The sequence below is a fragment of the Rousettus aegyptiacus genome, unplaced genomic scaffold (assembly GCF_014176215.1).
Source record: "Rousettus aegyptiacus isolate mRouAeg1 unplaced genomic scaffold, mRouAeg1.p scaffold_m13_p_3, whole genome shotgun sequence".
NCBI classification, from domain to species: Eukaryota; Metazoa; Chordata; class Mammalia; order Chiroptera; family Pteropodidae; genus Rousettus; species Rousettus aegyptiacus.
Genome location: NW_023416306.1, coordinates 165,543,857 through 165,557,690, shown reverse-complemented (window position 1 = coordinate 165,557,690; position 13,834 = coordinate 165,543,857). Strand labels below are relative to the sequence as shown.

At 55.9% G+C, this 13,834-nt stretch overlaps 1 protein-coding gene and 1 pseudogene across 1 annotated transcript in view; both read right to left on the bottom strand.

Moving 5' to 3' along the window:
- Positions 1-13,834, bottom strand: part of RIN3 (Ras and Rab interactor 3) — a 105,786-nt gene that overhangs the window by 29,039 nt on the left and 62,913 nt on the right. Inside the window, exons 4-5 of the mRNA XM_016145456.2 lie at positions 12,904-12,976; positions 4,863-4,954 (exon numbers count right to left, since the gene is read on the bottom strand). Coding sequence (XP_016000942.2) covers positions 4,863-4,954; positions 12,904-12,976 — 165 coding nt within the window. The remainder of the gene's footprint in view (positions 1-4,862; positions 4,955-12,903; positions 12,977-13,834) is intronic.
- LOC118600695 lies at positions 6,885-7,003 on the bottom strand (annotated as a pseudogene).

Sequence of the window (13,834 nt, the reverse complement as noted above, 5' to 3'; positions counted from 1 at the left end):
GGGCTGCCGAGAAACTGACTAGAAGTGAGCCACGTGCATCCCCCTCCGAGGTGGACCTTGGGGCTCATGGCTCAGCCCTGTCCTGGGCCGAGACCCTGTGTCTGGCATTCTGAGTGTCACAGCTATCTGTCTCCACAATAACGAGGATACCAGGATGACAAACTTCCATATGACTCTTTCCAGTTTGCAAAGCTCCGTGCACATCACAGCCACTACCTGAGGACACAGAGTGCTGGAAGGGGGCGGGGAGTCTCCAGGCTCCCCCATGACGCGGCTGAGCTGTTCTTCACCATTGCCTGGGCCCTATACCTGGCTTTTGTGGGAAGCTACTGACCCCGTCCCGGGTGCTGGGCACTGAGCACACGGTTGTTCTGGCCCCTGCGAGTAAGCAATGGAAGGATTGTGCCTTGTCTACACAGGCCCAACAAAGCGGTCTCCTTGGAAGTTCTAGCAAGGAGCAGCAGGTAGCCAGTCTGACTCGAAGGTGAACTAGACAGCAGCCTCATAGGTGAGCTGAGGCCCCCGATGCTCACACCAAGTTCCTGTAAACCCTTCCTTTGGGCAAAGGTGGACATCGTGTGGTAGACAATTAACAGAACTGCCCACGGGTGCCCGGGTGCTCCCAGGACTGCCCACCGAGATCACGGTCCTCACCAGCTCCCCCCATGCATTCTCTTCCTGTGGCACCATGCAGGGCGCATAGTAGGCCCTCGATTGTGGGACGCAGGCGAAATTAGTGTTGATGGCGAGGTGGGGGCAACCTGAACCTCGGGAGTAGGTCTAAAGGCGAGAGAATGAAGAGACGAGAAAATGAGAGGAGGGAGGCAAAAAGCGGGGCGTGGAGCTCCCTAAGTGGATAGACCCCCGGTTGGATAGACCTCAGTATGGCAGGGTGGGCCCGCCATGCACAGATTAAAACAACAACAACAACAACAACAGCAACAACAACAACACGTTTGCCACGGCTCGGCTTTGGGCTCAGCCCGGGTGGCTAGAAACTGCTCCCTTGTCCCAAAGACAGGCCTGATGGTTGCATCCTGGCAAGGCAGAGGCCTCAAGGCCAATGCCACTCTGAGGGGTGGGGGAAGCTGAGACCTGAGGGGCTGCACTTTGGGGTCTGGGGCTTGTTAGGGAATCATAATGGCACTGCAGGGCTTTATGCTCAAAAAAAAAAAAAAATGGCAGCACGTAGGGGGAAGTCGGTCACTTTCTTTGCAGCCTGAAGACTGCCGAGGCGAGAGGAAAAGCAGAACACCGTGGGCATCTGGGTCCGATGGCACCGAGCCGGGCCCGGGCTCAGCCGCCGTTCCCGCGAGGGCCCCTGCCTCCCCTGCCTCTGTGTTGCCCTCAGACTGAGGAGCGTTTCGCTGTCCCCATGGCCTCCTGCGCCTTGGCTGGGGACGCCTCTTGCTAGGAGTCAGCTCCTACAGTCCTTAGAGGCCCCGGGCCAGGCAGGTCCATCCTGGGGGCAAAGATGGCGAAGGTTTCACTCTGAGAGAGCCCGGCTAGTGTCAGGACAGGGAGGGGAGGAGTGAATGCAGCAAAGTACTCCAGACACTATGGAAACAGCTTGGAAGTTCAGTGCATTCGGTGAATAAGTATTTTTATGGCATCCCAAAGACGGGCGGTTGGAGAGTCCTTCAAACTTGAGTCTTCAATGAAATTTTAATAACTAGGAAAATTCTCACTATATAATGTAAAGGAACAAGCAAATCACACGCAAACTCGGATGAACTATAAAACGTATGCCTTTCCTAAATATATTTTTTAAAACTTGGACCACGTCTGGGCTGCAGACGTGGCTGAGAATGCCTGCAAACCGAACCCTCAGTTATCGCTGCTTTCTCTGGGGGGCCCTTTAGCAGTTAGGATCACCCGCATGGAGTTTAGTGCCGAATTGCTCCCTACGTTAGTTTTATAACCTGCCCTTTCCAATGCTGGCTTTGCCAAGGCCGAACTCAGACAGTCCACGTCAGCTCACGAGTGAACTTCTGGGCTCTCACATGGTGCTGAGCTTGCGAATCGGACAGCTGTGCCTCAGCGAGCTCACGGCAGCGGCTGAACGGTAGGGCCTGTGCAACTCTTCGAACGTTTATTACATTCTGTTCGCTTAGTGAAAAGTGCCAGAAAAATAACATTGCTAACACCTGCAATAGGCGTCACGTGCCTCATAAATGTACTGCAATCGCAAAGGCAGAAGGTGGGGAGGCGGGAGCCAGAGCCCGGCCGGCGGAAGAGTCAGGGGACAGGAACAATGGAGGAGTCGGGCACAGGAACCAGGAGTAAAGGGGGACACTGGGTACGACTGCCAGGAGCTGGCCTGTGTGCGTAGGGAAGAGATGCTGCTCCCCGCACAGCTCGGCGGACTTTCTGCTCCGTTTCTGGGAAATTCCCCGGGGTCCTTTCATTAAATCCTCTTTTATGGAGGCCAGTTTCAGTTTTCTGCCACAAGAGTGCCCTGCCTAGAACAGTACGTGACACGCTGGGCACAGTGCCCGTGCGTCCGGGCCCTTGGCAAACGCTGCATGTTGCATATTTATTATCTCGCCTGCAGGGGAAGGTTGGTGAGGCCCAGGCCCGCACACGTCAGAGCCAAGGCCTGTGGCCTCCGACTGGATGCGGCCTCTCAGACCCAGTTTCCATCTGTTCTGGGGCTGGACTGAAGAACTACTCTCATGGACCTCACTTTATGTCCTTCTGCCCTTGGGGACATCAGGTCTGATCAGAACTCTCCGGTTTCTAAGCTGCAGAGTCCCTCAGGGGCTTTACTTAAATCCCCTTCTCAAGGAAGTGAGCACTCACGGATGAATCTGAGCTTCCTGCCACTGGCTTCCCAGGTATCAAGCTCTCCCAAGACAGAGGGCTTGTCTATTCCAGAAAAGGATGTCCCAGGGCTGCCTGCCTGAACCCCACAGCAGGGCCAATGCTGCGTGCTGCAAACCGACCCTCCCCTCAGAGGTCAGCCTCCCCAGACTGAGCCCATCCGTCTCACACTACAGACTTGGGCCTCAACACTGCCTGTTCTTGCAAAGTCAACTGAGAAGGGGACAAGCTGCAGCCCAGGGGCAGGGGAGGGGCCCTGCCTGGAGCCAGAAAGCCCGGGTGGGGGGGGGGGTGGTGGGTGAGTGGGGGGGGTGGGGTGGGATGTCCCGGCTTTGATCTTTCTCCGCCTGGGGCACCTTGACAAGTTTCTTAGCTGTGCTAAGACTTGATATTTTATCTTTAAAATGGAGACACAAGGATTACGCAAGACAGTGTAAGGAGAGTGTCATCCTTGCCATTTTAGATCTCAGGGTGGAGGGAGGGTATCATTTGGACCGTGTGAGTTACAAAACTGTCAACCATGCGACAGTCAAACTTCTGGGAGGGTGAGAGCCCAACAACTGAACTATCTGGGGGTGAAGTTCAGCGTTTATTTCTAATATCAAATGAAAACTGGTCTTAACGCTTATAAACTGGGTAAATCGGTCCCAGGAGGGTCGGGGTAAAGAGTTAAGGGGGTAAAGAGCAAGAGAGGGAGGACGGCACTGTGGCTAACCTGCCGGCTGCAGATCCCAGCCCAGCCGCGGACTGCGTGACGCTGGACATGTTACTTAACCTCTTTCGCCTTAGCTTCCTCTATCATAAAGTGGGGATTACAATAACAGAACCCGCTTCATGGGGCTGGTTGAAGATTTGACGAGTCAGTGCAGGTAAAACGGTTGGAATGCAGGCGGGTGTCATTAACTGACACCCCAAGGCCTGGACGACTCCCCCCTTCCTCATCTCCAGCCGCGAGCTCCCTGTGGCCTCTCTTGCAGTGCTGTTCAGAGCCTGCTCTGGGTGGGCGGCAGCCTGGCCTGGGGACCAGGGGCTGTCTTCTCTGACCCCACGTCTGCCCTTTACCTTCCTCTACGACTGGGCCCGGCCTCTTGGTCATTGCTTCTTCCACTCGACCAGCACCGGTGAGCCGGGCATCCCCCGTTCCGGGCACCGTGCTCAGCCGCGGGTAGGGCAGGGTCCCATGAGTGGTTCAGTCTTGATAAAGACTTTTGGATTAACTACGTTGTTTATCAACATAGCCTACCACTGCCTAGGAGCTGGAGCCCTCATAGGTGGCTGGCCTGGCTTCCCAAGGGCCAGCGTGGCGAGGCCCTAGCAAGGGTCAGCGCTGGCCGCTTTCACCCTTGCAGAGCACTCGGCGACGCCCGACCCATGGGGCCCAGGAAACGAGGCGCTCCCACGATTATGTGGACAGATGGGCTGGGACCAGAAGTGCTCTTGTCTTTTCTTCTCCTTTTCCCCACCTCTCCCCTCGTCATCCCTCAGAATGTCAGAGGGATAAGGGGCAAGGTGGGCTTTTCTTCAGGTCGGTTGGTTGGGCAGGGGGCAGGAGGCAGGCAGCGGGGTTGGGGAGAGCGTTGCAGAGAGCACACTTCAGTCTATGGTCACGGTCATGTTCACACTTCTCCTTGGTTCATGGTCACGGTCATGTCCACACTTCTCCTGACAAGGGTGGGACCGGGCTGTGGGAGCTGCTGGCACCTGCCTCTCTGGCCACCGCTGAGGACCTTGGCGCTTGGTTCTGCCTCTCCCGGAGCCCTGCCCCAACAATAGATCGGCCACCATAGCCCTGACCAGCCCCAGGTCTCTCAGACCCAAGGACGTCATGCACCGGACACCCTGGGCAGCTGTTAAAATGTGCCACTTTGAATCTCCCTGAAGTAGCGGCTTAGCAGCCTGGGGCTGGGGTGTGAGACTCAGGATCCAGCTTGGGCTCAGCCTGAGAGGCCAGCCCTGCACAGGCGGGGAGCAGAGGCAGCTCTAGGGTCCCATTTCCTTGAGTCCTGACGCGTCCCCTGACCCCAGGGGAGAGTACTTACCCAGGCCCAGGTTGGAGATGCTCTTGAGGTCTGCGAAGCTGCTGGCCTCAAGGATGGCCTGTGGCAGCCTCAGTGGGAAGGGCAGTAAATCTCTGTGGAGACAGGAAGGGCAGGAGGTCATGTCTGGGGAGGGATCTGTGTGTCCTCTTCCTGGCCCCACAGCCATTAAAGGAAGGACCCCAGCAATCCCACTGGGGATCTCCGCCCAGACTGGAGACTTCTCTGGGGTGGAGGGGCAGTGCCCCGAGGCTGAGGGAGCATCCAATAGGATCCAGGTACCGGCCCCAGGGACCCAGACATGCCGGGGACCCTCCCTGGGAATGGGAGGTCATGGTTCCTCCTGGGTTATCCCGACTTGGGGAAGCCCATGAGCCTCCACTGAAGGCACTGTTCTTCGTAGAGCGAGTAACCCACTCCCTCCTGCTCCTGGCCCTCACTGCGCCACACTTAGCTGTGCAGAGAGCTTCTCTCCTCCCCATTAACACTGCGTGAGCCTTGGGAGCTCCCGGGAGGAGGTCTTCAGGTCCCTGATATCCCCACAGTGTGCTGCGCACACCACTGAGGCTCGAGGGTATTTGCTTAGCGGGTCCCCAAAAACTTCAGGACCTGGACTAGGGGATGGCAGAGCAAGGCCGCCTGATGTGGGCTGGCAGCGAGCTTCCCAGGCCACCTCAGCTCACCATACAGGCTCGTGAGGCATTTCGGGGTGCCACTCCCATTGAGGGAAGTGCTTTCATGGGGGGAGATGCTTCTGTTCACGAAGAGCAGGATGGAGGAGGGTGGCCCAAGATTCTGGGCCCTTTTTCGAGTTCCCAGTTGGGGCTTTGGGCTTCCCCACTGTTGATAGGTGGGGTTGGCCACCGATCTTTGCATTTTGTTTCAATGTCAAAGTTGAGCGATTCTCCCTGTGAACCTGAGGCCTCCAGGGCCCCGGCTGAGCCCCTTCGGGCGGGCCGGGCCCAGGCCCAGACTGGACTGGCCCTCAGCGCTCCAGCCTTGCCTCAGGCCCTGCCGGACCAGCACTACCCCCATTTCTAACCCTGAAGGGTGGCAGAGTTTATCTCGGTGCTGCCTGGTCGGCTGGCCGACCTGCCAGCAGGGTTTCCGATGGTTTTCTGGTCCCAGTATATTGTGACGGCCAGCAGGGGTACTCAGCTCACCTGATGCCCTTCCTCATCCACCAGGACATCTCCGACACCCCCTCACCCACCTCCTCCTCCTCAGTCTGCTGCTCAAGACACTGTAGTGTGTGTGTGTGTGTGGGGGGGGGGGGCGCGGATCACTCGCCAGCCTGGAACCCCAGCGTCCCGGGCCTTCCCCAGCCTGGCCCCTGCTCTTGCTCTCCAGCCTGCTCCCCACTTCTGCCCATCAGAGATCCTGCCTTCGAACCCGGGGGCCTCCTGGTGTCCCGCTGGGGTTCCCACAGTGCGTGCGTCCTGCTCACTCCCGCCCCCGAGCTCCGCATCGAAGGAACGTCCCCCACGTCCCCCGCCCCGTGCCTGCTTAGGCTCTTCACAGCCTTCAAGGCCGTGCCGTGGGGCTCCCCCTTCTCCAGGACCCAGTGGTATTCAAGGGCTTCATCCCTCTCTGCTCCCCCTGCATCGCCCAATGCGGCATTTCACCCAGACTCTGCCCCTTCCAGGCCAAGGAAAAGCCTGCACAGGATGGGTGTGTTTACTGAGCATCTACTACATGCCAGGTGCTGGGCTGGGTGTTTACAGGCCTTTCATCACATGATATTATTATTAGCAGTAGTATGAGTATTACTATATCACAGCAACCCCAAGGGTAGGCATTAATACCTCTGTATGAATTAATTAACTAATTCTGGATCGGAATCCCCTAGGGATGCTGCTAAAAATGTAAATTCCACATACACACCCAGGAGTGCCCAGTGTCGGGTCTGGGGGTGGGCCAGGATTCCACATTTTTTTTCTTTTTCTAGGCGAAGCAACCCTTGGTTAATATCACAGATTGCAAAGACTCTGTCAGCTTTCAATTCCTTGCTGTTTTAATTTTTAATGCCTATCGTACCTGGCCTTCCTAGGTGGTCTCCTATCCAAGTACTAACCAGGCCTGACCTTGCTGAGCTTCCAAGATCAGACGGGATTGGGTTTGTTCAGGGTAGCATGGCCGTAGATGGATTCCACATTTTTAAACAGCTCTCAAGGGGATCCTGACAGACACAGCCTTGGGTGGGGTTCATGGCCCCCAAAGCAAAAGTTATTGATAAAAACTTAAGCACCTCCCCAGATATGTATTATGTATATATTCCCTTATAAACTAGTATATATTTCCTTATAAACTATTAAGTTCGACAAAACATATTCACAAAAATAGGAAGTTTTAAAATGGAATTTTTAGAATAAGTGTTCTAACACCCTCCCCCCACCGCCCCCACACACACACTCTGCTGGGTCGGCTTGACGCACCTCTCCGGGTGCAAACGCCCCTCCCTGGAGGCTTCTGTTCTCGCGGTGTTTTTCAAACTTCGGACCATGACAGCCAGTAAGAAACACACTTGGCATCATGGTGCAGCGCACACACCTCACACACACACAACCGAAACAAGAGTTTAGCACGACAAGACTTATTCCAGCTACCTGAGACACCTGCTGTTATTTTTTTTTTTGTAGTCTAGAATAATTTTTTCACGAAAAAAGAGCCAGTCATGACCCCCTCACCTGATTTTATGACCCACTCTGGGGCGTTTTCTGACACCAACAACCAATCCCCTGTATACCGACGGGGGGCGTCCCTCAAGTTAGCTCAGTTCTGCCGCTAACTGCCTAGAGTTAGTGCAGACCTCACAGGACTCAGTCCTGCCAGACTGTCTCCAGCTCAGCTGCCCATTGCAAATGCCAGGCCACCTGTCCTCTGATTGGCCGGCTGTAAACCGGGGCTTCCCATGACCCCTTCCTCAGGCCTGACGGGTTGCTAGAATGGTTTCCAGAATTCAGGGAAACACTTTGCTGATATTTACTGGTTTATTGTAAAGGATGCAACTCAGGAACAGCCTGGCGGAGTTGGCGCACAGGCGAGGTCTGGGGGGGGGGGGCGGGTGGAAAGGGCGTGGAGCTTTGCCACCCTCCCAGCAGCCCTGTGCATTCAGCTGGGGGGGGGGGTCAGTGGGCAGGGCCGACATTTCTAGACTTCTAGTCACCTGGTCTTCCTGGTGACCAGCCCCATCCTGAGGCTATCCAGGGGCCCTGTCTCTGTCACCTCTTAGCATAAACTCAGGTGTGATTCAAAAGGGCTCATTTTGAATAACGAGAGACACCCCGTCACTCAGGAAATTCTAAGATTTTGGAAGCTCGGTGTTAGGAATCTGAACAAAGAGCAAATATATTTTCGTTTTATACAACACCTCCTAATAGGCTGTGACCCACAGATTGAAAAACACTATATAATTCTTTGGCACAGGCTAGTTTTCTAAGGGGGTCTGGCAGTCTCATAGGTTTTGTAGTTTTGGGGTGACCTGCAGAGCACTTCCAAGATGGAAGGCCAGGCCTAGGAGAGCAGTATCTGACCCCCCTTGAGGCCGATGGCCCCCTCAGCTCCCTCTCCTCATAGATTCTGGGTGACTTTTGTGGTTTTGCAAGTCAACCACTGTAGATGGCAGAGCATGAATTCATTTTGGTATATATACATATATTTTAAGTGAAAAAGAGGGAGAAAGACAGAGAAAACCATCCTGGACTTTAGAATCCACGGACCTGGCTACAAACCTGGCTATGCCATGCCAGTACGGTGGCATTTCCATCTCCCGGACTAACAGCGGGGAGGCGGTGCCCTCTTATGGGGTTGTTTTGAGAATTCCATGAGCCGGGGGTATAGGGAACGCCACCGACCTGCACCTAGTGTGAGCTCGTGTGTCTCTTCCTCCTCCCAGGAGAATGAGTCAAGGGCACTTCTCAGGGTCTCTGAGCAGCGGAGTGAGGCTCCTTCCCTCTACCCTGCTCTCCAGGACCATCCAAAGGCAAGACGGTGGCTCCTGCCTGAGGTGGGTGGGGAGGCAGCTCCAGCTGGTGATTAAAGCTTTCTTCAAAGGCAAAAAGGACAAGCCCACACCCCCTCCTTCCTGCCAGGAGGAAGGTAGCAGCTTAGTCACAGTGCTTGGTGCCTAGATGCCTCATAGAAAGGGCAGGCCCAAGGGGCTCCTCCCTTCCTTCCTCATTTTGGCTAATTACCACCCCTATGCAAGGCTATTGACTCCTGACCCAGGGTGCTCTGAGAACCAGAACTCACGAACCTCGTAAGGGGCTCAGCAGAGTGCCTGGAGCATAGTAAGCACTCCGAAATCATCAAGGATGGTCATCCTCCTGTAGCCCAGGGTAGGAGCCTGGCTTCTCCAGGCGTCCTCCCATCCCTAGAGTGGCTGCCCTACCCTTCTCAATTCTCCCATCTGCTGCCTGGGCTGCCGCCTCCACAGAGGGCCTTCAGGGCTGCAGCGGCCCAGGCTGGTCTCCACCCTCGCCTTGCTTCAATCTGGCCACCCTTGGCAGACCTGTCACCCCGCTGAAGTGTAGTCTGACCTCGAGCAGCAGCAGGGCTCAGGCTCCTGCAGAAGGAAGTCCCCGTAGCTCCTGGGCACAGCCTTTGTTTGGTTCTCTCCATGAAGGCTCTTGGGCTGCCAGAGCTTCCCTAATCCCAGGCCGTTTCCTCTCCCTGGGACTCTCTTCCTGCCCTTCTTTGCCTGGCCGCCTGCATGTGGAAGGGCGGGGCTGGAGGGGAGTGGCTCACACATCGGCTGGCCTCAGGCCCCGTACACTGTGTGGGTTCAGGAGTCAGACACACTTGGGTTCAGATCTGGCTAAAAACTCAGCTGGGCAAAATGAGGCAGGTCACAGCTCAGCTTCCTCATCCACAACAGCAACGAGAACAAGCTGGTGTCTGGGGAGCTCACTTCGGGCCGGGCGCTCTGCTGAGCCCGTTACGAAGATCTTGGCATCTGAGTCTCGGCACATCCAGGGGAGGGGTCATGAAGTGAGTCTGAGAATAGCTCCCCAGTAGGACCTATTCTGTAGGGTCAGAAAAAACTGTGGGCAGCACACCCCACAAAGCCTGACTCCACACAGACACCTTGTCAGCAGGAGCTGGTTGCCACAGTCACTGCTCCTGAGCCACCCTGCCTTCACCAGCGCGCCCACCGCCCAGCCTCTGAGGGGCCTGCTCCTGAGGGCTGGCACCTGTGACCCTCAGAGGCTCATCCTGCCATGCTGGAGCCTCATCGCCTTCCCTGCTGGCCCTATGGAGAGCCACAAATGCCTGGGTGTACCCGGGAGCTGGCTGGCTGCCTGGGGTACAAAAGCCCAGCCCTCTGGTCTTCAGGCAGCTGACTCCGAGGTCCCCTTTGCGGCCCAGCGCTGCCTGCAGGGGCGGGCCGAGGCCGGGATGGCCCCTGGAATCGCATCCTTGCTGGGCTTCTTTCCAGTCGCCATCCTGCCCCCCACGCCCTTGTTGCTTCCTCCACAGGGGCGAGTCCTCTAGTGTCACCTGCGCATGAATCCGTTCCTCAAAGTCTGCTTCTAGGACTCCCCCTGCGAAGCTATTCCTGTCCTTTCTCTAGGAGCAGCTCTCCGGCCCTGGTTTGCAGACAGGTGTATATGTAATATGTGTGTGTGTGTGTGTGCACGCGTGCGCCCATGTGTGTGTGTGTGTGTGTGTGTGTATGTATGTATGTATGTATGTATGTATGTATATATGTATATATAATCTTATATACATGCAAGCCCTGTTCCCCATCCCAGGCCACTGAGTCAGAATCTCTGGGGTGGCCTCAGGAGTCATACTTTTAACCAGCTCCCCAGGTGACTGTGGGACTTGGCCAGGTCCAGAAACCCTCTCTAGAACCTTCACCAGTCCACCATGTGGCCTGGGGCATTAGGCTGAGCACCCTGAAGCAAACCTGTGTCCTACGAGGAGAGCTGGACAGAGGAGGACCGGGCCTCTGCTCTGACGGAGTCTCCCTCATGCCGTGTGACTGTCCCGGGGCTGGTCTGTGCGGTCATGGGGAATGTGCTTGAGGAACAGGCACCTAGCCCAGGCCACAGGGGTCCCAAGCGCCCACCGGGCAGCAAGCTCTCTGAAGGAGGAGGGGGTGGGCTGGGCCTGCAGCTCAGCGTGGTGTTGAGGACACAGGTCTCAGAGCCAGGACTGGGATTTATCACCTGGGCATTTAGCACTGATCCTAACGCCCATCCGTGCAAGGCCCTGCCAGATGCGGCATGCAGGCACGTGAGACGTGCTCCGACCTGGGGCGTTTGGTGCTGAAGGCATCTGCAGGGCAGGGTTTTAGAATTCTAGACCCACAGAGCTCCAGTGCACTGTTATTCCAGCTGAGCTACCACCCCTTGGTAAATGAGGCAGCTGGGTCCAGGAAAGGCCAGTGACTACCCCAAAGTCATGCAGCTTGGTAGTGGGTCTCCAGCTGCCAGCCTGGGGCTCTTCCTACGGTGACACCTCATTCCTCAGAGGTGGCCTTGGAGCTGATACCTCCTCCCCCTAAATATAGGATCGCCAGGCTCCATGCCCTGTGACTTTGTGGGTTCCCTGAGTGTTCGAAGGCAGGCAAACAGGCACCTGCTTTTCTGGAATGGGAGAAACTCCAGCCATAGGAGGGAGGCCTGGGGGTGACAGTGTGAGCCCAGTGACCGCGGCCCCACATCTCCCTGTTGTTACCCCAGCACCCCCTCCAACGGCCCAACCCACGGAGACAGAACCGGAACACCTCCTGGGTGTCGGGCAGTGCGCTTTATCTTATTTCCCCCTCCAGCTTCTAATGGGTATTATCATTCCCATGTTACAGAAGGGAGAGTCAGAGAGATTCAGTAACTTGCTCAAGTTCTGGGCTCTGCAATTATGTCCTCACTCATTCATTGATCCATTCATTCATTCAAAGCACCTAGAATGTGCTAGGCACCTTTTACTAAGGTAAGAATGTCTCGGAACAAGGGAGGCCTGTCTCCTGGAGAGTCTGACCTGTCATAATTTATAAAGGGCGAGGGGCCTTTGATGCTTTGCCTTGTGGGCTAGAGGGACATGCTGTGCCGTCAGAATTGTTGCAGGATGAGCACAGATGGGGGCCTGTAGCGCAGATCGTGGACCTTGCAGCTTTATCTGCTTTGAAACTCCACTCTGCCATTCACTAGCCGTGAGACCCTGAGCGAGCTACTTCCCTGTGGTAGTTTCCTCATCTAGAAAATGGGACTAACAGGAGCATTTACCTCATGGAATTGTTTGCAAGATTTAAAAAGGTAATGGTAATAAGAACGCTTAGTGCTGGGGACCTCGAGAGCCCTCACTAGGCAGCGGCTGTTAGCAACTGGTATTATCGGCACCATCTGTCCTGCCCACGTGGCCCAGGAGGGTCCTGGTAGGCAGGGGCGGTGTTCTGGGTTGAGTGTGGTTTTCATCAGAGGCAGCAAGGATGGTCTCTTTGAAGCAGGGAGAAGTGGGCTTGGAGCCCTGGACCCCATGACATCCTCCCCAGCCTCTAGCCGGCCCTTGTCAACACCCTGTAGCTTAAGCTGTTGGCTTCTGACACCAAAATGTAGTTTTAAATTCCTGTTGACCTGCAGCCGGTTCTGAGTAAGTAGAGCAGCTCTGAGGGTGGTGACCAGATACCCGCTCCCCCAAGCAGTTGCTTAACAATCATAAGCTCTCTCCCACGGAGGGTATCGGCCCTTCCTCCTGCCCCTACAGGAAGTTCCTTCTATAACCCCCGCAATGGGGCACATCAGGGCCGCACAGGACGCCAAGCTGGCCTGGAAGCCTGAATGCAGGAAGCCGGGATGATGGCCAGTGAGCCGAGGGGCAGGTGGTGGTGGAGGGGTCCTTCCAGGCGGGTCTGAGAAAGCAGCAGAACCAGCACTTCCCTTCGTGGTTAGCGGGGCAAAGCCAGGCACTAGCCCCTCTGTCTGCATCCCGTGGAATGCACCCTTCCTTCTGGGGGCTTCTCCGTGACTCCCTGGCCCCGCCCAAGGTTGCTATGCATGTCTGTTGCAACCAGACGCCCCCCTGTGGCGCCAAGCCTACTCACCTACTGACACAGTAGAACGCGATCAGTCTGAAGATGTCCTCAAACACAAGAACGGAGCCTTCCAGGTACAATACTGGGGAGAGATGACAAAGGCCTTGGATGAGTGTCCTTGCCAGAGGGAAGGAAGAGGTACATGTCTACCCCACTCATTACTGCAATGCCTGGCTGGCCGCAGCTATGTGCACATTCTTCGTCAATTGGACTGCCATGGGGAAGTGAGAAACGAACTTGTGTAGAGTCAATCCACTGAGATCTGAGGAGGCCGATCTGCTGCAGCAGTTGCTGTCATCTTAACACGCACTTGTCATTTTGGGCAAAATCACATGGAAGCCTCTAGATTATAAAAGCAGAATGAAACTTAATTGGATCGGGGTCATCTCAACTTGACAACCGTGAGGGGCCCGTGAGAGGAATGTGGCCCATTTCCGTCTTGGCCTCTGTGAGGTTCACTGGTCCAGGGGTGCTGAACCAGTGCCACTGATCTTTGGCCCCATAGGGCCTCGTAGAACCTCACTCGATTTGGCTGCACGGGTAACCCAAAGGTGAGGGTGACCTCGGTGTTTGCCAGCTCTGACAAGAGGGATCAAAGTATCTGCCCAAGGTCCCATCCCAGGGTAGGTATGGCTCCTCGGAGGATGTGAGAATGCGGCAGTCAGTGACTGAAGCTGGGGGTGCACTGACCAGAGAATGTGGCACCATGCCATGCCCTGCCTTGGACCCTCACGGCGAGGGCCCTCAAGAAGCCGAGCTAGTTGCTCATCAGCGGTCTTGGCCGCCAACTACCCCATGGCTCTTGACTCTCACCCCGAGGTTCCATATGCTCCATATGTTTGCTCCCTGCACTGGGGACCCCCACAGTGACTTTCTCAGGCACCAGAGGGGCTGAGACACGTGTGTGTATCACACTTCAGTTCCAACGTCCTGAAGGCCT